The sequence below is a fragment of the Schistocerca piceifrons genome, chromosome 10, assembly GCF_021461385.2.
Source record: "Schistocerca piceifrons isolate TAMUIC-IGC-003096 chromosome 10, iqSchPice1.1, whole genome shotgun sequence".
Lineage (NCBI taxonomy): Eukaryota > Metazoa > Arthropoda > Insecta > Orthoptera > Acrididae > Schistocerca > Schistocerca piceifrons.
In genome coordinates, this window is record NC_060147.1 from 31,583,541 (window position 1) to 31,609,262 (window position 25,722).

The following is a 25,722-nucleotide window of genomic DNA, read 5'->3' on the forward strand; positions in this document are numbered from 1 at the left end:
ATTTCATGCGGAAGTAACAATGAGAAAGCCAGAGATCACTGTCTTCAAAAGCAGTTTTTATTTACTGTGAAATTAAATTAAATCTGCTGTAGTCCAATGCAATAAGCAGAAGGAAGGTTGTTACCAGTGTCACTATCATCAGATCACGGTTATCATTAATGCAGTGACTCAGCATGCTTTCCCACCATTCCAAACACTGCAAACCTATATAAAAGTCAGCTGTGACCCAACATGCTGACAATGCAATCTTGCTTACCGCGGTAACACTACATTACAGGATCAATAACTTTGAAGGAAACTTAAAAGTGGGAAATGTTGTAACGTGGAATCGTTAACATAAAAGCATTGTACTAAGAGAACAGAACTTCTATTGGGACTGAAAAAAATTCATGTAAAAAGTGGAAACATAAAAATGAGGTTTTACTGTAACATTATTGTTAGCTAGAGATTTGCAAAATAATTTGCAATTACCTTACTTCAAAACAAAATGTTCAAATGTGTGTGAATTCCTAATGGACCAAACTGCTAAGGTCATTGGTCACTTACACACTACTTGAACTAACTTATGCCCGAGGGAGGACTCGAACCTCCAGTGGGAGGGGCCGCACAAACCATGACATTGCACTTCCAAGCGCGTGGCTACTTCCAAACAGTTTTTGCCTTTGTTAACATGAAATTACAGCGAAGCCAGTTTAGCAACAATCTTACAAAAATTTGACAGTTCAATCACAAAAGGTGTGATCAAGTTACATAGTTAGAGCCAAGATGTGATCGGTTATACCCTTGTATATAAATATCATATCACTTTTATACATCCTCTGAAAAGAGAACAGATATATTACTTTCATCATTATCACTCTCACGATGGCTGCTGCTGCTGCTGCTGCTGCTATTATCACTGTCACTGTCTGGCTCCTCCTCTTCAAAGTAGCCGTGAATTTTAAGCTTGGGCATCTGCTCAGTCAGCCCATCTGTTGCTTTAGGATCACCTCTGCACCAGTGTACAGTCAGCTCCCTGTGGTAAGAGTAGAAACCTGCTGTTACTGCCACAATATCACCATCCACCTGTGGTACCTCTACACAGTGAAGATTTTTTACAGTGGTAAAAAATGAAATGGTCGTATGGCATTGCTGGCCGGCAGGCCCCATCCGCGGAAGTTCGGCTGCCAAGTGCGAAACTTATTACAGTCAACGCCACACTGGACAACTTGTGTGCCAGTGATGGGGATGAAACAATGATGAGGGCGAAATGACACCCAGTCGATGCACCGAGGAAATCTCCGACCCGGCCGGGAATCGAACCAGGGCCCACTGCATGGGAAGCGAGCACATTACCATCCAGCCAAGCAGGCAGACTTTTACAGTGACACTACTACGGGCTCCCATACACACAAAAAAGGATTAGAAAAAAAAGTTAAGGGATAGTGCAAAAAATGAAGGAAAATTAGCGAAGAAAATTATGTACTTGCAAATTTCTGTACAATGACAGGAGGGAGTCTCATGAACAACATATTAAAACTCCTGACTGAGGGTTGTGAGTGTCGGGATGCAGTGGGGGAGGAGCACTTTCTGGCCACTTTTTAAGGCCTTTCCTGAGTAACTCAAAAACTATGGCTCCTAGTACAAATGTTTTGCAGTGCAAAATTAAACTTCTTAAAATAATGACCCCTTCATTGTATCTCTATGACTAACAGTTTCCACATTGCAGAGGATGGAAAAATCACATATTATTAAAAATTTTGTTTTAATGGTATAAAATAAGTGTTTACTACTAAATTACATGTTTAATATGTCAAGGCACAGTAGAACAACATTAAGGGATAAACTGTTCTGGGGATCTCATAGGATGGAGGGGGAGGGGGTGGAAGGCAGAAGGGCGAGGAAGGTAGGTCGCTGGATTGTGATCGTGCACTTCGCAGGTCTGCAAACTAAAGAGCTAGCAGATGAGTCTGCACTACTCTGTCACAACAAGCAACTGCAGGGTGTTTCACAAAGTTATACCGACCTGCACAGTGTGCCTTACGAAGCACTAGTGATGTGGTGCACAGACGTGCCCGGGTGTGTTTATTTTCCAGAGTGTATTAACACTATGTGAAATACAGATAGGAGTTAGTAATAATAGTAACACAAGAAACACAAATGGGCAGACTCTACATAAATCTCTGCACACTGTTCTACAGTGCTAGAACCGAAACTGATTCTTAGACATGCAGCAGGATTTTGGAACATATATTGTGCTCAAACATTATGAATTACCTCAAAGAGAACTGTCTATTGACACAAAGTCAACATAGATTTAGAAAGCATTGTGGTTGTGAAACACAACAAGATCTTTACTCTCTCTCTCTCTCCTCCCCCCTTGCTCTCTCAATCTCTCTGACACACACACACACACACACACACACACACACACACACACACACACACACAAAATACATAAATATAGTATTACAAATACTGTAATGTAGCATGTTGTAAACAAACAAACCCATATTGGATGTGTGGTAAGTGGTTCCACTCAGTGCAGCCTACTCTACAAGTGCCAGGTGTTGCTGAATGGAATACATTTATCCAGTCTAATAGCAACACAATGGTGAGAGAAGTGCTGTGTCTTTCCAGTCAATCATTAATTCACCACAAGAAGTGACTACAACACAATTACAATGCTTCACAATATGTTGTCAATGACAAGACAGTAGCAAGGTGCCATATTTACCAATCCAATTCCTTTCCTACCAACACTGCAAAGGTCACCGATAACATCACAAATTACACAATTCTCAAGCACTGTATATAGGAATATATTTTACAAAAAAAGGTCTCTTAACAAGTGCAGTAAGCACTCAATGAACTGAAAATAACTCCACGACACTAAATAAATATGAGCACAGTAGAGTTTTCTGTCTACTCACATAAGAGAGAAATGGGCAGGAAACGCAGGGGAGATAGAGCCAGTCTGCAAAATGAAAATCGAGCAGCACTCGTGGCGGGAGAAGTTGCGTTTGCAAGAAAAACGCTGCAGCTAAAGTACAGAATGAGTAAGAATTAATTTCCCTTCTAGCACTGTAGGGCATTGTGCACAGATTTACATAACACCTATCCATATGCATTTCTTGCATTACTGCTATTGGTAACTCTTTATCTGTATTTCATGCAAAATTGATGAAATTTGTGAAAAATAAACACCCATATGCACGTCTGCACACTTCACTGTCAGTGACTCATAAGGCGTGTTGTAGAGGATCGGTACAAATTCATGACACTTCCTGTAGCTGCTTTCTGTGAAGTAGTAGGGTAGATAGCATGGCAAATCACCTGCTCCGTCTTAAGTTTGCACACTTATTAACGAGGCAAGTGCACGACCACAAACCTTCTACCCCTTCCACCCTGAATGCAATTCATCCCTTAATACTGTTCTACTGCAGGTACACACATATAATATTTGTTCTCAGCCCACTTCATTTAGCAGTAGACATTTATTTTGTACCATTAAAATACTTTTTTTAATAATATGTGATGTTTTTCCAACTCATAGAACACAAACTATTAGCACTAGAGATAAAATGGATAGGAAATTTAATGTAGTTTAATTTTGTACTGTGAAAAATTTTTGCTAGAAGCTACTGTTTTCGAGTTATCCATGGACAACATAAAAAAAGTGACCTTTAACCTCTCCCTGCCGAAATCCCAGTGCTCACAACCTACCACTTAGGATTTTGTTCATGACAGTCCCTCTGCCAGTGTACAAAAATTTATGACTACACAATATCTCCCCCCTATTCAACCTTTTTTTGTCTTCATTAACTGCACTAGAAGGTGACAAAATTTATCCCTTAACACTGTTTTACTGCAGTTAGATGTGGTACACACATTAATATTTGTTATCAACCCACTTCATTTAGCAGTAAACATTTATTTTACACCATTGAAGCAATATTTTTAAAAATATGGGATTTTTCCAACGCCTAGAACACAGAAGTTATTACTCCTAAAAATAACATGAACAGGAATTTTTTTTACGAAACTTAATGTAGTTTTATTTTCTACTGTGAAAATTTTTTGATAGAAGCCACAGTTTTTGAGTTATTCAAGAAAAACATAAGAAAGTGACTTTTAAACCCTCCCCTCTCCCCGATCACAATGCTCACAACCTATCAGTCAGGATTTTCTGTATGTTGCTCGTGACAGTCCCTCCACCACTGTACAAAAACTTGTGACCACACAATGTTTTCTTCCTATTCAACCTTTCTTGGTCTTCGTTGACTGAGCTAGAAGATGACAAAACAGAGAGTAACAAAAGGAAAAGGAGTGAAGGAGGGTAAAGGGGTGCAGAAAATACAAATGTTATAATGTAAGCTAAATGGAAGCCTTCTGTGACTACAGGGTGAAGTGAAATTCCCCCACTGAAGAACATTAAAGAGTGGCAATCTATAACACTGTAACCACATGTATGGTACTACATCTGTCAGCATGCATGTGTCATGTCGTACAGTAGATGCAGTGGACAGAGTTTTGGGTTAGCATGCAGGAAGTCGAGGGTTCGACCCTGGGTCAGGGTGCATTTTTTTATTTGCTTATTTCACTCTGACATTTCATACCATAATATACACCGTTTCTAAGGTCACATGTATCCTAAATTTGCAACATTTTATAATGCTGAACATAAGAAATACCTGGTTGGACAAATAAGAAATAGACAGTTGAAACAAATGATCTGTTGTAGGACAGAATAACTACAAAAACAATATCAGTTTTGAGATGCTAAAGATGATAGTACAATAACACAACATATACTTGTCATTTATACTGCATGTAATATGAGCAGTCATATGTCACACATTAGCAACCAATGACAATAATACTATCCGTATTAATGACCGCATGACATTCACAACAGAATACGTTGTCCTCAAACCAACAGATGCTCAAAGCGACCTCCCAGCACATCCAAACATTGCGCAACCCGTCAGACCATACCGCACTGGACCCTTCGCAGCAAAGCTGCGTCCACAGTAACAAGAGCAACATGAACACGCGCTACCAATTCTTCCACATTCGACAGTGGTACATGTGCTCCTTCAGGTGTCCCTACAGGAAGAAATCCAGGGGATTTAGGTCAGGTGAATGCAATGGCCATATAACTGGACCTCCACGTCCGAACCATTTCCCTGGAAATGTTCTGTCCAAAAAAATACTGTCGCACATTAATTCCAAAGTGTGAAGGTGCACCATCATGTTGTAACCATATCCTCTGATGAACATGTAGTGGAACATCTTCCAGCTCATCAGACAGATAGTTTGAGAGGAATGCACGATACCTTCATGGAGTCGACTGGTCAGGCAATGTAGGGGGCCAAACACCTGTCCCAATATTCTGGCCCAGGCACTCAGACCAAAGCGAACTTGATACCCACAGTCACAGGTGACGTGCGGGTTAACCTCACACTGTGCATACTGAAGACAGCCTCACGAGTGAGGGTGTCTTCAAAACAGTGTTCACGAAGTCATTGTTGGCTTCCTGTTGTCGTTGGAACCATTCACAGAACTGCATTCGCAGATAGCAATCTGCAGGATTCAAGTGTTGTGTGAAAGCATAATGACAGGGGTGCAGCCCATGCTCGTGTAGCACATTAATGGCCACGCATTGCAAGACATGTGGCTGCCTTGCTACACTACGTCTACTTCACTAAGGTTCTTGCTGTATGACTTCCAGAATTCTCAGTAGCTGGAGTACAGCTAGTCCGTGGACGACCTCTGTCACGCGATGGTGAAAGGAGAGAACCCGACTCCCAATGGTACCGGTCCAGACAACGAAACACATTTTTATCTGGATGGCGTCGATGAGGATATCTACCAGCATATTCACGAGCGACAACACCAGCCAGGTTATCAGATGCACTGAGGACCAGAAGCATATCCACATATTCATCGTTTGTGTATGCCATACTTCTGCCACACTTGTTTAGAGGTTTACAATGAGAAAATTTGATACGTGTACGCATGTACACTGGAGTCTGTCACGGATGCGTTACTCTGCTCGCAACTAGTCCCTGTCTGGTAGAGAGCGCATACAATATAAACACGCTGTCAGTCCCGTACACTGTTCCACCTAACACGCATTACCCCTCAGACAGATATTGTTCTGCATGATTCATCCCAACACCACGAAGAGTGAAACATTTGGTTTCGAATTACTCTGTTTCCCTAACGTGATGTTTCCACAATCCCACTGATAGAATAATGTAGTAGTAGTAGTAGTAGTAGTAGTAGTAGTAGGCTTCTAAGGGACTGGAAGCTCCCATGCCTATCTCACATGATTCCTCCAGATGCTCGTGACTTGTGCTGCCTCTTGCCAGTTATTTATTCCCAATCTTTCGCATATGCAATCAATTTCATTGCGCCAAGTACTCCTGAGTCCCCCCCCCCCCCCCCCCTGGTCTTTTACCATATGGCTTCTCCCTGACTATTCTTAACACAATTTGATCATCTTTCATTCTCATCAGATGTCCAGCCCATTGCAGTCTTCTAGCATTTATTATGTTTACTATCGTTGGTTGTTGTCATAGCTCGTGGCTTTCTATGTTGTGTCTTCTCTTCCAGCATTGTGATTCAGTTGTCATAATATGGACCAAAGATTTTTCTATAAACTTTATTCTCAAATACTTGTAAATGGTGGTATTCTGTTTTTGTTAGGCTCCATGTTTCTGATTGATAGAATAATAATAATAATAATAATAATAATGCAATGAGAAACATGCTAAACAGCATGCAGTTACCAGACTCAATGTTGAAAGGCATAATTAGTGGAACGATGGTGACAACATATACAAATGGTAACCAAGTTTGGACATTATTCGCAAAGCACATTGCTCATTCTACTGGTAATGTAAGGCCCTAATGGAAGGTAACAAACCTGAACAAGGCAAGAATAACAGTTGGTACTAATCTATGGCACTATTGGAGGAGGGTACAAAGAAAACAGGTTTCGCATCTAGCAGATGAAGTGGTGCGAATAAATTCACGCCTACGATGTGGGAAGGGCTTCTTTCAAAGCTGACCAATCTTCCATTTCTACGAATGTAGTACGTAAGTGCAAATGTTTTCTAGAGGACCTGCTACAATCGCTGTTGATGATTAAGACGCCAGATGCCGTATCACTTGGCCTACATTTACCAAATACACACACGTGCCTCAACCAGGATCGAACCATCGACCTCCTGCATGCTAACTCAAAACTCTATCCACTGCACCAACTGTACAGCACAATTAGTATGTGCCGACAGAGGTAGCTACCATACATGTGGTTACAGTGTTGCCAGACATCTACTCTTTAACGTCCTTTTTCTGCCAGATGTACTCGCCGGACAAAATTCTGTGAGAGACATTTTTTTATCGCTGGTCGAGTGTGCAAATTTCGCTTCACTCTGTGTAGTTCTGTGCAATGTAGCAATAGAGCCATGTTACCCATGCTAGGAGGATTGCTGAGTTCAAGGTCACCTGCACAATTAAATTGGGTCAGGGGTTGCAAAGTCACCACTTAAGTCTAGCATGCTATGCTTAGCAGCAAGCTCTGGCACTGGGTGGTCAGCTTTGCTCTAGAACACAGCAGCTGGTGGCCATTCATTCAGGGTGGAGGGCTGACTGCTGGTCACACCTACATAAACAGTTGTGCAGCAGAGCAGGTATATGACCCCGACTGCTTTCACACGTGGCCCTGGCAATGACAGCATACTTTTCCATATGCTACACATACAACCTGTTCAGGAAGAGGAAAATTTTAATTCACCCTGGCTTAAAAATATCATACAAAACACAAACCCTTTTTTATTCATTGGTGACAAGTTAATTATAAATGATGGTGAAGATGAACTGCAAACTGGTGTCTACAAGCTGAGCTTGCTGTACCAAGAACATAATACAAGATCTCTACTGACAACACAAAAGAAATGGTACTGAAAAAGAGTTGAACATATAAGGAAAGAAATATTTTTTCTGACAGGGTAACAGAACAAGTACAATATTTTAACAATCTTGGAAATAAAACAAGCTATCCACAGGTTCTAGATGGAGGTAAAAATCTTGGAAAATTTCATTGTATGTCTGGGACTGTAAACAGAACTTAAAAGAAAAAAAAAACACATGGTATGGGATGAAACAAAATTTAAACTTTATAAAATTATGGCACTTCTTGTGCTTCTCTGTAGCAGTGAGACCAGAACACTTACAAATTACAGATAAATGAGAGTAAAGTCTCTGAAAGGAAATGACAAAGGGCTGTGAATGGAGTACAAAATTAGACAAAGTAAAAATATAGACATTAGAAGCAGACACAAAGGTTGAATCAATAAACAGCGGGAAGAACTGTGTGAAAGACTGTCAGAGCAATCATTACTATTCCAAGCCATGAAATACGTACAACATGCAAAAACAAGCCTTACAAGGCCTGAGAAGAGATGGCATGAATAAGGGTAACCCTTTAAGATACAACTGGCATCATGCATAATTCCTGAAAATGAAGAAGAAGAAGGAGGGAGAGGGAGAGAGAGAGAGAGAGAGAGAGAGAGAGAGAGAGAGAGAGAGAGAGAGAGAGAAGAAATGATCATACGTAACTGAGCAGCAGATGCTAGCATTGAAACTGCTGAGTTATGATTCCAACTTCTACCAGAAGATTGTCTGGGGACTCATACAGAGACTAGCCTTACTCCACAATGATGAAATGGATCAAACAGTTCAACAGGCTGGCGAACCAATCATATGGTGTCCGTAATCCAGTACATACAAAACAAGTGGCCTATACAAGATTAGGATGGTGGAATGACTCAGAAAGTGGAGAGCATTAAGCTTCTGCCTGTCATTTGTTTTAAGGTAAAAAAATGGTTCAAATGGCTCTGAGCACTATGCGACTTAACTTCTGAGGTCATCAGTCGCCTAGAACTTAGAACTAATTAAACCTGACTAACCTAAAGACATCACACACATCCATGCCCGAGGCAGGATTTGAACCTGCGACCGTAGCAGTCGCTCTGGTCCAGACTGTAGAGCCTAGAACTACACGGCCACTCCGGCCGGCTTTTAAGGTAACAGATATGGGGTAAAAGCACCTCTTCTCAGAGAGGAGTCCAGAAACAGAATTGTGCCCCTCAAGGTGTTTGTCTTCCACACGGAGACCCTGGTCTGCATGGGCCACTGTGTGGCAACAAAACTGCACAATCTGTGTTTTGATGAGGAAAAATTGAGAGCCACAGTATGGGACCCAAGAAGAGGACCTCTCCAGATCTCCTCGACACTCATCTAAGGCCACAGAGCAAGAGCTATACCAAGTGTAAAAGTCTTCAACATAAATAGCAGGAGTAAGCACCGACTCAGAGATTCTGTAAGTCCACTGACAGCCAAAAGGTAAAGCGTGACACTCAACAGCAATCCATGACTGGTTCTGATCTTCTAGGCACGAATCAAGCAAGTACTTCTGAAACCCTAGCCACGGAGTATGGTCAAAATATGGTGACACCAGACAGTATAGTGCAATTTATTTGAGTGGAAAGAGATATCGGTAAGGTGTAGGTAGCATCTGTTGGGAAAGGAATGAGACAGTGTTGTCACCTAGCCATGATGTTATTCAATGCTTACGTATGAGTAATCTGTGAAGGAAGCCAGGGAAATTTGGCAATGGAATTAAAGTTCAGGAAGCAGAAATAAAAACTTGGCACTTTGCCTTTGACACTGTAGTTAGATCAGAGACGGTGAAGTACTTACAGCTGAACGGAGTGGACAAAATCCTGAAAAGATCTTACAAGATGAACATCAAAGGTAATGGAAAATTTCAAGTAAAACTAGTCTCGGTTGACAATTATTCTTTTAGTAACAACAGTATTTTATACACCTTTAGCAACTGTATTTAAACATATCGAAATAATCAGCTACAAGCTGCATGAAACAAATTTGATTTCTTAACCAATTTCAGGCACACAATGCCCTTTTTCAGAAGTTTGTAACTGTAACTCAATAGTAATAACCTACTGAAGGACACTAAGTGTTGAAACTAGTTAAGAAATTAAATTTCTTTTATGCAGCCGGTTGCGACTATTTCCATATGTTTTAGTAACAAGGCATTTTACCTTCAACGCACAGCTTCAGATTATATATTTGGATAACAAAATAAGCAAAAATTAGGGTGTGGGCTTGGCATGCAGGATTCTAAATGTGAATAAGGAATTGCTATTAACCTTAAAATTTTCCTTTTACAGCATTTTAAAAACCATAAAAAGGCACGGTGCTAGACTGAAGCCCATCAAATCAGATAAACCTGCAGAGGTCTAGTCAAAGCAAGTAATATAATATCATGTAACAGAGGGATACAACATTAAATAAATAAACAAAACAAATGAAACACACCTTAATAAAATCGTACCAGCAGGCGACAATGTTGTAGGACCATACTCACAAGCAAGTAAACATATTCCAACTGAAAAAACAGAGGTGCCATCGCAACCTCACAGCACTAGTGTAAAGCAGGTGCATACAACGACTGCAGAGGACACATGCAAGTTGCACTCAAAGCAGTTACATGACAGTCAGCATATTTAATGCTTACAAAGAACATCTAAAATGGTTGAATCAGAATTATTTAACACTCTATCACTATGTTATGTGATATTACATTAGCTGTTTTTGACTAGGCCTCTGTGGGTTTACGTGATTTGACATGTGCTTCGATCTGGCACAGAGCTGTTTCATGGTTTTTAGGAAAATAAGAATTCCTTATTCACATTTAGAATTGTGCATGCTAGGACCACACCCTACTTTCTGCTTATTTTGTTATCCCTACGGATATGAGGCAACAGCCTTGCTGCAGAGGATATCAAATCACTGAAGTTAAGTGCTGTCGGGCATGGCTGACAGTTGGATGGGTGACCATCTGGGCCACCACGCGCTGTTGCCGTTTTTCGGGGTGCACTCAGCCTCGTGATGCCAATTGAGGAGCTACTCTACCAAACAGAAGTGGCTGGTCACAGAAAACCATCAAATCGACCGGGAGGGTGGTGTGCTGACCACACACCCTCCTATCCACATCCTCAGCCGAGGATGACACGGCGGTCGGATGGTCCCAATGGGCCACTTGTGGCCTGAAGACAGAATGCTATAGATATGAAGATGCTACATGAAGACAAAATGTGCTGCTAATAGAGGAATAAATTGCAAGCAAAACTGTTTTTTATTAAAATATTCTAATCGCAGTTGTTATAGCAGAATACCTATTGAGTCGAATATATTTTATACTGGAATGTAGTTAAATTAAGTCAGGGGATCTTGAGGGAATAACATAACAAAATGGGAGACTAAAAGTAGATAAATTTTGCTATTTGGGCAGCAACATAACTGATAGCATCAAAATATAGAGGCTATAAAGTGCATTTCTGTGAACAGGAATTTGTGATCACTGAATATAAATCAAGTGTTAATAAGTCTTTTCTGAAAATATTTGTCTCTAGAACAGCCTTGTATGAAGTGAAAAAGGACTATTAAACATTTTGGACAAGAGAAACTTTTGAAATGTGGTTCTACAGAAAAATCTAAAGATTACATATGTAGATTGATTCAGTACTTCCTCATTATAAATTCAAACTAGGAAAAGAAAAGAAATTTATGGCACAGCCTGACTAAAAGAAGAGATTAGTTGATAGGACACACCATGAGATTTAAAGCAATCATTAACTCTGTAATACAGGGGGGGGGGGTGGAAAGGGGGGGGGGGGAGTGAGAGAGAGAGAGAGAGAGAGAGAGAGAGAGAGAGAGAGAGTGGTGGAGAGGACTTACAAATATTATAGAGGGAGACCAGCTCAAATAAGTGGTTGGTAAAAACCTGCCAAACTGCCATTTTCAACTGGACCAAATGATCAGTTGTGGATTGCCCCATCAGTGTGTCACACCAGTAGGTGATCAAAAATACTTTTAATTCATGGGCCATCATCCTCTCCAGTAATTTTCACAGCAAATTAGTGAGACAGATTAGTCTATAGCTGTTTGCAGAGGCTGAGGTTCTGCCTGGTTTAGAAATTGAAATCAATCCATGTTTTGCCTCTGCAAAGGAAATTCATTTTTAAGCCATATACTATTGATAACTAATAGCAGGTAGTGTTTATAACCCACATTCAGGTGTCGAATCAGGGCCTTTGGCCTTGTTTCATGATAACCTGAGCACGAGAATCAATACCCTTTCATTAATGATAGGTAGGTAGTCAGGCAAGTATCTTCTGTTTACTATTTATGTGCTCACTGAAAGTAATGGATCCAGGTGAGGGGAATGGTGGGGGGGGGGGGGGGGTTTCTCGATCAGTGTAGATTTCCAAATTTCTCAGCTGACTTACAAAGAATGAAGTGTCTCGAAAATGACAAGGAATTCTCGAAGTTACAGGCTGTGTTTAGCTCTGAACTCAATCAGTAAAATTTACGTCTGATTCTTCCAAAGCCATACATACAAGCTGTATAATATTGTGATTTCTTGGATTATTGAAATACAATACAATATGTAAGGGCATGTGGTCCACCCATCACTACGGGGCAACTATTTCTCATTCGAATGACCCTTCAGTCTGTCTCTAGAAGCTAAGTGCCTTCCATTCCAGCCCCCCACCAGGAAAAATCTTCGGCACTTTTCGGAATCAAACATGCAGGTCACCACCACCACCACCACCCCCCCCCCGCCCGCCCCCTCCAGATGATCAGATGATATTAGAATAACTACCCTTGCATACATTTCCTCACATTTCAAGCTACATCAGCAGAATGAAATCTGGAGCGACACAGTTCAAGATCTGAGAACATTTTATTCGCTTATGCTCCCGCAAATGGCTCAGAGGACACTTAGCTAGCCTCACAAAGATATTCTGACCGCCGATCACATTCGTCACGGATGCAGTGTGCGAATTGGGACAGCAATAGTTAAAACAGAGGCTTCTTGCTGTGACGATATCGCTTCACGAAATTATGGTATTCAACTTTCTCCTCAAAATTTTGCAGATTGCAACCTACACAGGGAGAAATGGCCACTGCACTGAAATAAGAGAAGTCAGAGCCTGCAGGGAAAGATTACAGAGCTCATTTTTGCCACATGCTATCCGAGAGTGGAAAGGCAGAGAAAGGGTGATGATAGTTCTACGAACCCTCTGCCAAACACTTAAGTATGAACTGCAAAGTAATTGTGTAGATTTAGGCATTTCCTCACCTGAGACTGACAAGATTCCCTGGAAATCTATCAAATGGCATTCCAGTAACAAGGGACCAGCTGAGTGACAGTGCGCGCAAACCGGACAATTCGAGGATACTGCTCAGACCCGGTTGCAGCTTCGGAAACTCCAGTTCTTCCATGACCAACGTGTGAAGTTGTGGTAGCCTGACGAGGTAGGGGACAAACGCCCCACCGAGACCTGTGCAACCTGACACGTCCAATCTGGAACAAACCACAAGGATGTTATTTATCAAGGACCAAGTTAAGAGAAAAAAATGTAATGAATGTCACTTCCAGTGGTCATCTGTGAAACAGAGCATCTTTGATGTAAATCAAAATGTTGTGAACACCTTCAAGTAAAGGTATCACAAAATTAAACTCTTATCTAATACAGACTAGGAGGTGGGGGTGGGGGGAGGGGGGGAGGACAAATGTACTTACAAACTGACTTGACAGTCACAAAAGGAAAGCCACGAAAACAATACCATACATGTCCAGAGGCTCTGAACCAAGGAAAATAACTGTGTCTCAACTTGAAGCATTAATTTTGTTATGCTACTCCTATAAATTGCATAAATATCAAGATTCTTGAATCTTAAGTCTTTGTTAGCACAATGGGAAAGAACAAATTCGAAATAAGCCACTGTTTTACAGTGAAAAAAGCTATGCTGTACACACAGAGACAAACCACTCTCCGTACTAATCTCAATGCTTCTATTTGGTATATGGTTCTGTATTACAATATTGATGAATTAGTGCCTAAATTGTGTTCTACACCACCACTTGCTCTTCCATAACAGAAATGATGCAGCTACGACTAAATCAAACATTTAAACTTAGGCAACTTAAGAGTGCTCGTTTTGAGATGAATTTGCTGCAGCTTAATGTGCCGAAGCTGGACTCGAACCTGGGACCATTGCCTTTTGCTGGAAAGTGCTCTATTGCCGAGCTATCTGAGCACAATTTAAGATCCATGCCCACTGCTTTACTTCTGCCTATACCTAATTTCCAACCTTCTGAAATGCACAGAAATTCTCCCACATAACTTGCGGGACTAGCACTTGTGAAAGAAAAGATATTGTGGAGACACGGCTTAGCCATAGCCTCCGGGACTGTTTTCAGAATGAATATTCTGTCTGCAGTGGAGTATGCGCAGATCTGAAACTTTCTGGCAGGTTGAAACTGTGAAGTTTGGAAAGTAGGTCAGTGGTACTGGTGGAGGTAAGGCATCGACTGCGGGTCACAAATCGTGGCCGGATGTCTCAGTCAGTAGAACACTTGGAAGCGAAAGATGAAAGGTGCCAGGATAGACACAAATTAAAAATGTGTAATCGCTGTTAGCATGCGTCACCTCAATCCCATATGGACACACTACTCTGGAAATTGTGAAAGAACATGGATAGTATTTCCTCATTTAAATGTGTACAAAAGAATGGAGCCCTTACATTGTATACACACAAAATTTTGTTTCTTACAAGGGAACCTCCCCATCGCACCCCCCTCAGATTTAGTTATAAGTTGGCACAGGGATAGGCCTTGAAAAACTGAACACAGATCAATCGAGAAAACAGGAAGAAGTTGTGTGGAACTTTGAAAAAAATAAGCAAAATATACAAACTAAGTAGTCCATGCGCAATGTATGCAACATCAAGGAGAGTGTGAGCTTACGAGTGCTGTGGTCTTGCGGTTAGCGTGAGCAGCTACGGAACGAGAGGTCCTTGGTTCAAGTCCTCTCTCGAGTGAAAAGTTTAATTTTTTATTTTCAGACAATTATGAAAGTTCAGGCACTCACAAATAATCAACTTCGCTCTCCAAAATTCCAGGACATGTTCAGATTTGCTTGGACATATGCAGGTTTTGACGGTCTACACACGGAAACATTTGAAAATGGAAAAAAACATATGTTTTGACAGAGCACAGGGAAAACTGGGTGACTGTGAAACTGATGCATTCATTTGTTGCAGTTTATGTGACAAACTCTTATGTTTTCATCACTTTTTTTGGGAGTGATTATCACATCCACAAGAAAACCTAAATTGGGCAAGGTAGAAGAATCTTTTTACCCATTCACCAAGTGTGCAAGTTTGGTGGGTCGACAACATATTCCTGTCATGTGACACACATGCCGTCACCAGTGTTGTATAGAATATATCAGACGTGTTTCCCTGTGGAGGAATCGGTTGACCTTTGACCTTGCGATCAAACGTTTTCGGTTCCTATTGGAGAGGCACGTCCTTTCGTCTACTAATCGCACGGTTTTGCGGTGCGGTCACAAAACACAGACACTAAACTTATTACAGTGAACAGGGACGTCAATGAATGAACGGACAGATCGTAACTTTGCGAAAATAAAGAAAGTAAAATGTTCACTCGAGGGACGACTCGAACCAAGGACATCTCGTTTCGCAGTTGCTCACTCTAACCACAGGACCAGGGCGCTCCTAAGCTCATAATATCCTTAATGTTGCCTATGTTGCGCATGGGCTACTCAGTTTGTATATTCTGCTTATTTTTTCATAGTTCCACACAACTTCTTCCTGTTTTCTCAATTGATCTGTGTTCAGTTTTTCAAGGCCTATCCACTGTGTCAATTTATAACTAAATCTGAGGGGGGTGCGATGGGGAGGTTCCCTTGTTAGCAGTCTCTCTTTCAAGCTGGCAATTTATTCATCACTAGGGGTAGGAGGGCGGCATGAGAGAGAGGACCAATGCCTTGCTCCAGTATGACTTGGCCTTACTTTTTGATTTGTAACAATGTAATGCACACCACTTTTTTTTGTATGGGAAGTACTGTTGATGAAGTGTATTCATGGGAACCATCCATGTATAGGCGTTCTGACAATCGTCAATGAAAGTGACAAAACGATAGTGGTACCTGAGGTACCCTCCACCACACACTGTAAGTTGGCTGGTGGAGTACAGATGTAGATGTAGATATGAAGCCACAGTGCCCCATATTGTTTGGGGAGTTCCATCATCAGAAGAAACATTAAATTAAGAGTTTCTTCCTTTGTATTGTCACTCACCTGGAATATCGTCCTTGTCAGTAATTACAATTGGAACACAAGGAATAATAGCAACTTTACTTATTGTGCTCATACAATATAGCTGCAATAATACCTGATTACATTTTTGGGCGTCTTGACAGTATACAAGTTTCACAGTTTGGTAAACATAGTTGCCATTTCTGGCAGCAGTAATGACTTCAAACTGGCTGAGCATCAAGTCAAACTCAGCTTGGATAACAGATAGAGTTAAATCATTCCCAGGTTCAATTTTATGCCAGAGCATCAATTGTAATGGCAACACGCTAGTCTCTCAATCTGCGGCCAGATGCTTTAAATGGGAGAGAGGTTTGAGGAATGTCCTGGCCAGGCCAATGTCCTCTCTACTGAGATGGTTCAAGTCTCAGTTTATCTCATTTAGATCTCGAAGATACGTCACGGCCACTGGTCTTAACATGTCAGAAGTTTAATGCCTGCTGTCCAAATTACCGGCTACGCTAACTGAAGGTGGTGATGTCCAGTACCCCTGTGTCGCACAAGGTGCTGCGCTTGTTGGTTGTTTGGTTGGTTTTGGGGTTTGATGGGGGCTGAACATCGAGGTCATCAGTCCCCAGTTCCAAACAGACATACTTGTAAAAGGCCTATACAGTAAAAGCGTAACCTCTGCACCCAGAACTAAAATGAACAACGCAGTAACACAAAACAGAGGACACTGAAAAGGTTGTTGTTGTTGTGGTGGTCTTCAGTCCAGAGACTGGTTTGATGCAGCTCTCCATGCTACTCTATCCTGTGCAAGCTTCTTCATCTCCCAGTACCTACTGCAACCTACATCCTTCTGAATCTGCTTAGTGTATTCATCCCTTGGTCTCCCTCTACGATTTTTACCCTCCACGCTGCCCTCCAATGCTAAATTTGTGATCCCTTGATGCCTCAAAACATGTCCTACCAACCGATCCCTTCTTCTAGTCAAGTTGTGCCACAAACTTCTCTTCTCCCCAAACCTATTCAATACCTCCTCATTAGTTACGTGATCTACCCACCTTATCTTCAGCATTCTTCTGTAGCGCCACATTTCAAAAGCTTCTATTCTCTTCTTGTCCAAACTGGTTATCGTCCATGTTTCACTTCCATACATGGCTACGCTCCATACAAATACTTTCAGAAACGACTTCCTGACACTTAAATCTATACTCGATGTTAACAAATTTCTCTTCTTCAGAAACGATTTCCTTGCCATTGCCAGTCTACATTTTATATCCTCTCTACTTCGACCATCATCAGTTATTTTACTCCCTAAATAGCAAAACTCCTTTACTACTTTAAGTGTCTCATTTCCTAATCTAATCCCCTCAGCATCACCCAATTTAATTTGACTACATTCCATTATCCTCGTTTTGCTTTTGTTGATGTTCATCTTAAAGGAGCAGAGCAAATAGTTGACTAGAGTAAAAGAGACTACAGCGGTTGATGGATTAGGTAAAAGGTCAACCTGTCAACTACAAATTAAGAACCTCCAGCTGGAAAGCGTTGATAGAGGTACCAACACAACTCGTTACCATAAAAGACACTATTTTGGTATCCACGTGACAATTAAAAGTCGCTGGAGTGGGTGTAGCCTGAGAAATCATGCAAGAGCGCCCACACTAGAGTGAGTGATAAAACCCAGCTGCACGGGCAAAACGTAAAACTGAGTCAGCTATAGAGGCATCGTCACCGAGAATTAAAAGAAGTGCAGGTGGTAAATTAAATGACTGCCGCAAGGGGGCTAAAAGGGGGCAGTCCATCCACTGTCAGCCCTGCATCACAGTGACACTTGGGTGGGTTCTCACGACGAAGGAGATAGCTGTGGGTCAACCGCGTGTGTCCAATTCGGAGACGGCAGGGAACAACTGAGTTGCTGCGCCTGTATGTCAGTGTGAACTTTAATCTGGCAATATTCTTTCTGCTCAGAGCATCCGTACGGACATAACTATCGTGTGTCGCAGCCAGAATGGGGACCTAGCTGATAAGATGTTACAGTACCACTCCAGTGTCCAGTGACACAGTCAAGTACAGAACTGCCTCTCACTGTTGCCGTGCCGAGGGACGTTGTGATGGCATTCGTCTGGCTGACAGCTCGCGCGCTCTAGATGTTATCGCACAGCTTGTGTGATACTCGTCTCATTGCAAATAACCTTTTTAACCCATTTCTTAACACAATGTACACGGCATGTTCGTGCAATCCTACAAAGCCGAGCAAACTGTGTGTGTGCCCTCTCAGGTGCTAGGTGCTAAGCACTGTTAAGATCCCGTATCTGGTCGAATATGGCCACCCCAAACTCGTCAATTCCAGAATTGCATCGAGGTCTCAATACCTTACTGATGCGAGCAGCGATTCTGCAGAATGATAAACCGGCATCTTGATGGGCAACAATCCTGTCGTAGTTGAATTTTGATGTGTGTGGTTAGACATTTTTCCCTTTTTCGCTCAAGGTGGCACACGATATTGACGTGTGCAACCGACATTCAAATGAGTTTTCTAATCCACTGCACAATCTTTGCTTTCATACGGAACATAGACAAAGTTACTTGTATCTCATTCGTGCCAATTTGGTATCTGCCGCGTGCCACCTTCACAGTGTTCCAGTTTTAATGTTCAGCATTGTATTTTCATTAAGTGGCACAACTTAATAACTTCAAGACAATTTCAGTTTGGAAAAGAAAGTGATTAATTTCTTGGTACGGCTTCAATGTTTCACTTCCTGTTTGTGCTCTGTAGCCCTCTGATATTTGGTATCAGTAACTTTATTTAATAAGGTTTGTTTCAGTCTCCTGTTTTAGATGTTTGCTGAAGCGGGCCTTCTAGTCAGTTCCACACAACCACGCCCCAGCAATCTGCACAGAACTTCGTGTCCTCGCACGTGGATGGACACTAAAGAGAGCATTAATTGTCCTCCGAGCTACTTTAATTATGTGAACAACTGAACTATAATCTTTCTGTATCCATATTTTGTTTTATAACAACATAATCATGTATACCAAGAGAGAGGACCAATTGCCTTAAACATACATGTTGTTGTTGTTGTGGTCTTCAGTCCTGAGACTGGTTTGATGCAGCTCTCCATGCTACTCTATCCTGTGCAAGCTTTTTCATCTACCAGTATCTACTGCAACCTACATCCTTCTGAATCTGCTTAATGTATTCATCTCTTGGTCTCCCTCTATGATTTTTACCCTCCACGCTCCCCTCCAATACTAAATTTGTGATCCCTTGATGCCTCAGAACATGTCCTACCAACCGATCCCTTCTTCTGGTCAAGTTGTGCCACAAACTTCTCTTCTCCCCAATTCTATTCAATACTTCCTCATTAGTTATGTGATCTACCCATCTAATCTTCAGCATTCTTCTGTAGCACCACATTTCGAAAGCTTCTATTCTCTTCTTGTCCGAACTATTTATCGTCCATGTTTCACTTCCATACAAGGCTACACTCCATACGAATACTTTCAGAAATGACTTCCTGACACTTAAATCAATACTGGATGTTAACAAATTTCTCTTCTTCCGAAATGCTTTCCTTGTCATTGCCAGCCTACATTTTATATCCTCTTTACTTCAACCATCATCAGTTATTTTGCTCCCCAAATAGCAAAACTCCTTTACTACTTTAAGTGCCTCATTTCCTAATCTAATTCCCTCAGCATCACCTGACTTAATTAGACTACATTCCATTATCCTTGTTTTGCTTTTGTTGATGTTCATCTTATATCCTCCTTTCAAGATGCTGTCCATTCCATTCAAGTGCTCTTCCAAGTCCTTTGCTGTCTCTGACAGAATTACAATGTCATCGGCGAACCTCAAAGTTTTTATTTCTACTCCATGAATTTTAATACCTACTCCGAATTTTTCTTTTGTTTCCTTTATTGCTTGCTCAATATACAGATTGAACAACATCGGGGAGAGGCTACAACCCTGTCTTACTCCCTTCCCAACCACTGCTTCCCTTTCATGTCCCTCGACTCTTACAACTGCCATCTGGTTTCTGTACAAATTGTAAATAGCCTTTTGCTCCCTGTATTTTACCCCTGCCACCTTTAGAATTTGAAAGAGAGTATTCCAGTCAACATTGTCAAAAGCTTTCTCTAAGCCTACAAATGCTAGAAACGTAGGTTTGCCTTTCCTTAATCTTTCTTCTAAGATAAGTCGTAAGGTCAGTATTGCCTCACGTGTTCCAGTGTTTCTACGGAATCCAAACTGTTCTTCCCCGAGGTTGGCTTCTACTAGTTTTTCCATTCGTCTGTAAAGAATTCGTGTTAGTATTTTGTAGCTGTGGCTTATTAAGCTGATAGTTCGGTAATTTTCACATCTGTCAACACCTGCTTTCTTTGGGATTGGAATTATTATATTCTTCTTGAAGTCTGTGGGTATTTCGCCTGTTTCATACATCTTGCTCACCAGATGGTAGAGTTTTGTCAGGACTGGCTCTCCCACGGCCGTCAGTAGTTCCAATGGAATATTGTCTACTCCGGGGGCCTTGTTTCGACTCAGGTCTTTCAGTGCTCTGTCAAACTCTTCACGCAGTATCATATCTCCCATTTCATCTTCATTTACATCCTCTTCCATTTCCATAATATTGTCCTCAAGTACATCGCCCTTGTATAGACCCTCTATATACTCCTTCCACCTTCCTGCTTTCCCTTCTTTGCTTAGAACTGGATTTCCATCTGAGCTCTTGATATTCATACAAGTCGTTCTCTTATCTCCAAAGGTCTCTTTAATTTTCCTGTAGGCGGTATCTATCTTACCCCTAGTGAGATAGGCCTCTACATCCTTACATTTGTCCTCTAGCCATCCCTGCTTAGCCATTTTGCACTTCCTGTCGATCTCATTATTGAGACGTTTGTATTCCTTTTTGCCTGTTTCACTTACTGCATTTTTATATTTTCGCCTTTCATCAATTAAATTCAATATTTCTTCTGTTACCCAAGGATTTCTACTAGCCCTCGTCTTTTTACCTACTTGATCCACTGCTGCCTTCACTACTTCATCCCTCAAAGCTACCCATTCTTCTTCTACTGTATTTATTTCCCCCATTCCTGTCAATTGCTCCCTTATGCTCTCCCTGAATCTCTGTACAACCTCTGGTTCTTTTAGTTTATCCAGGTCCCATCTCCTTAAATTCCCACCTTTTTGCAGTTTCTTCAGTTTTAATCTACAGGTCATAACCAATAGATTGTGGTCAGAGTCCACATCTGCCTCTGGAAATGTCTTACAATTTAAAACCTGGTTCCTAAATCTCTGTCTTACCATTATATAATCTATCTGATACCTTTTAGTATCTCCAGGGTTCTTCCATGTATACAACCTTCTTTCATGATTCTTAAACCAAGTGTTAGTTATGATTATGTTGTGCTCTGTGCAAAATTCTACCAGGCGGCTTCCTCTTTCATTTCTGTCCCCCAATCCATATTCACCTACTATGTTTCCTTCTCTCCCTTTTCCTACACTCGAATTCCAGTCACCCATGACTATTAAATTTTCGTCTCCCTTCACAATCTGAATAATTTCTTTTATCTCATCATACATTTCTTCAATTTCTTCGTCATCTGCAGAGCTAGTTGGCATATAAACTTGTACTACTGTAGTAGGTGTGGGCTTCGTATCTATCTTGGCCACAATAATGCGTTCACTATGCTGTTTGTAGTAGCTTACCCGCATTCCTATTTTCCTATTCATTATTAAACCTACTCCTGCATTACCCCTATTTGATTTTGTGTTTATAACCCTGTAGTCACCTGACCAGAAGTCTTGTTCCTCCTGCCACCGAACTTCACTAATTCCCACTATATCTAACTTCAACCTATCCATTTCCCTTTTTAAATTTTCTAACCTACCTGCCCGATTAAGGGATCTGACATTCCACACTCCGATCCGTAGAACACCAGTTTTCTTTCTCCTGATAACGACATCCTCTTGAGTAGTCCCCGCCCGAAGATCCGAATGGGGGACTATTTTACCTCCGGAATATTTTACCCAAGAGGACGCCATCATCATGTAATCATACAGTAAAGCTGCATCCCTCGGGAAAAATTACGGCTGTAGTTTCCCCTTGCTTTCAGCCGTTCGCAGTACCAGCACAGCAAGGTCGTTTTGGTTAATGTTACAAGGCCAGATCAGTCAATCATCCAGACTGTTGCCCTTGCAACTACTGAAAAGGCTGCTGCCCCTCTTCAGGAACCACACGTTTGTCTGGCCTCTCAACAGATACCCCTCCGTTGTGGTTGCACCTACGGTACGGCTATCTGTATCGCTGAGGCACGCAAGCCTCCCCACCAACGGCAAGGTCCATGGTTCATGAGGGGGTAAACATACATAGCTAGTGCAAAAGGAAGAGAAAAAGTAAATTTTAAATAAGCAAATTTGATAGTCATTTTTCATGGCATCAGCTGCAGCTGTGACCTTTCCTCTTTTTGTCCTCATCTTCTAAACACCTTCAAACCTTACCACCAAGGAACAGGTGGCCCACACAGCAGTTGGAGATGCTCACTCACCATCTTGTCTTGCGGAAGTGTCGGATTCAAGTCTTTCCCATATTCTAATAACAAATCAAATTAAGAATGCTCCTATCATAGCACAAAAAAGGCGCACATGTCCTGGGCAGAGTTACAGATAAAAAAGAAGAGATCTAGCTTTTTGACTTGTCTGGCAGCTTCAAAGACATTTCAATGAAAACATACTGGCATATTTGTGCTTTTGTACCCATGTAATGTAATATAATGCACAGTGTCAAGTAAAGTAACATGTACCAAATTCACCCCCAAAAAACTGTTTTAGCTATTAGATGTATGCTCTTCAGCCGTTGATATCAACACTATTTAGTATGGCTGGCGAATCTTCTGGACCTTGGTGACAAGATCAGGGACTTTAGCCTACACACTACAAGATGCTGTGTGCCACCATATTGCAGCTAAGAGAGTTCACTGCACTGGAAAATTGCATTAACTCATAAAAATCACAAATATGTCAAGATATTTGATTTAAATGTCTTGGAAGCCGCCCGTTAAGTCAAAAAGCTAGTTGCCTTCTTTACATCCCTAACTCTGCCCATGACACATTTGCCTTTTTTGTGCCATGATAGGAGCATTTTACATTCTGGTTCCCAACTTTTTCTCTCCCATAATTTTGACATTAGACCACAATAGCTTGGCACCCAATGCAGATTTTTGACGACTCAAATGACGACTGATCTGATATTGATTTTTTAATTGTCTTTTAAACCGTTTTTCTTAGAAATTCAGAGAGACTGAATAAAAAAGTCAGCCAATCAGTTTCAAATAAAGGTTTACTGGAATCCTTGCTCTAGGTTTCAACAATTTTAAAATTGTAACAAAGACTTGCTACTCGCCAAATGGTAGAGATGCTTAGTCACAGACAGGTACAACAAAAAGACTTTCAGAAAGTGAGCTTTCAGCCAAGGCCTTTGTAAGAAGACACACACACACACACACACACACACACACACACACACACACACACACACACACACACACACACAAACCACAGTCTCTGATAGCTGAGGCCAGAGGATTTGACCACAGTAGGTTGTGTGTATTGTCTATTTCCAATGAAGGCCTTGTTGGCCGAAAGCTCACTTTCTGACAGACTTTTCATTATCCATACATGTGAAACAAGATCTCTGCTATTCGGTGAGTAGCAACTACCCTTTTCACAACATTGTTACATTCCATCCTGGATTTTCCATTGTTTAATTTTAAAATTGTCTTCTTCAAAAGGTGTAATTGCATTAATAGTTATAAAACTATTTTAAACAGAATAAAGTAACAACTGTAGCAAAAAGATCGTGTGATGAGGTATTCGCTTGTTACACCAGGTGCTGATGTAACCATCAATTCAATTTTTAGGATCAATTTCAACTTCTGAAGAGGACAGTTTGCAAATTGTTGAAACCTAGGTCAAGGGTTCCAATAAACCTTTATTTGCAATTGGTTGGCTATTTTTTTCAACCTCTCCTAGTTTACTTTCACACAGTAGTTGTTTCACAAAAGTGCACGACAACCATTAATTACATGTATTCGTCTACATTCTTAAAAATTTTTAACTGGTTTGCAGAAGTCTGAAACCCAGATGTGCCAAACATCAAAAAGCTCACAAAAAATGTTTTTGCAAGTAAAATCCGAATGAAGATAGATCTTTGATAGAAAGTTTTCAATTCTATTGTAAGAATGCATGTTTTAATTATTTGATTCACTTTAAACTGTTTCTGTGCATTCAGTTCCTGTATGTAAGAATTTCACATGCTACATTTAACCTTTTGTCTTGACAACAGATAATGATTACTGGATAAAAAGAATTTTGTTTTAACTGCATCCATTTATCGACCTTCGTGCAAAGTTTGAACTGTTTCGTTCAAGTTTAAACTATACAAGTGGTGACTTTAAAAACCTCCCAAAAAACATGTTTTTTACATTTAGATCCAACGGAGCAAGATTTTTCTTTCTAATGGTTAAAACTTATTTTTGATTAAAGTCCAATATACCAGTGGACCAAATTGAACCATCAGCCTCATTCCAGTCCAGTCGTTTGAAGGTGACTCTTTTTGCACATAAAATCTGAACACTGTGTATACAAATGGTGCCTTTTGCTAAGCATTAATTCAGCCCAATTAAAATCTTTTGCAAGAGGAATTAATTAATTTGCACAATTTCCCTGGACACCAGCTCCGCTTCATCATTCAGACCTTGCTTAATATACTGTAGCAACTAAAGGGAGGCAGATGTTCGAATGGCTATACAAATGGCCGCTGGTCCGGACTAAAGCAAAATCCTTTTACCCCATGTTCACATTTCCAAACTGTGATTCTGCATGTGGCCTTTTCATAAATATTTGTTACAATTCCTTACTGCTACGAGTCTCAAACTGCCAACTGCTTCAGCAATTACTTTGTTCACACAACATCCAGTCAGTAACAATACTTACATTTCAAGGTGTTCCAGATGGTAGATCTGTGAGAATGCAGTGTCAGACAGTAGTTCAGAATGTCTGACGCAGAGTTCCCGTAAAGTGGGGAAACCATGGCTGATGGCAATTACAGTGCTATCGTCCAGCCTGCGACCCGCTCGTAGATTCAGAAGCCTCAGTTTTGGCAGCCCACCAGTCCTTAAAAACAGAGCTGAGTAAAAATTTTATGTTGTGAAAGATTTTTTTTTTCTATGTAATGGAAAAAATTAGAGAGAGAAATTTGACATCACCTGATAACAAGTTGGTGACACATCCGTCTTGATTTTGATGATTTTGGCATGCCAATTAGGTGCCAGCCCAAACTAAATGTCACAAAAAGATTTATTTATTTAACTCAAATCACATAAGAACCTTAAAGGCCCTCTCTTACATTGGACCAGTGTTTCACATAGAGTACCTTTTTTACTTTGGAGACAATGTGAATAAATTGTACTGACTAAGAGCTAATACAGTTAATACTGGCAGTATTTCTA

General features: G+C 40.9%; 2 protein-coding genes across 2 annotated transcripts in view; both read right to left on the reverse strand.

Annotated features, from left to right (window-relative positions):
- Positions 1-535: 535 nt before the first annotated feature.
- On the reverse strand, positions 536-25,439 carry LOC124719119. The gene is made up of 3 exons (XM_047244814.1): positions 25,208-25,439; positions 13,223-13,447; positions 536-1,015 (listed from the first exon to the last, which is right to left on the reverse strand). Exons 2-3 carry the CDS (start codon positions 13,363-13,365, stop codon positions 808-810), a joined length of 351 nt encoding a protein of 116 aa, XP_047100770.1. The 5' UTR covers positions 13,366-13,447; positions 25,208-25,439; the 3' UTR covers positions 536-807.
- LOC124718656 overlaps positions 17,821-25,722 on the reverse strand; it is an 88,899-nt gene continuing 80,997 nt past the window's right edge. Inside the window, exon 5 of the mRNA XM_047244284.1 lies at positions 17,821-17,896. Coding sequence (XP_047100240.1) covers positions 17,821-17,896 — 76 coding nt within the window. The remainder of the gene's footprint in view (positions 17,897-25,722) is intronic.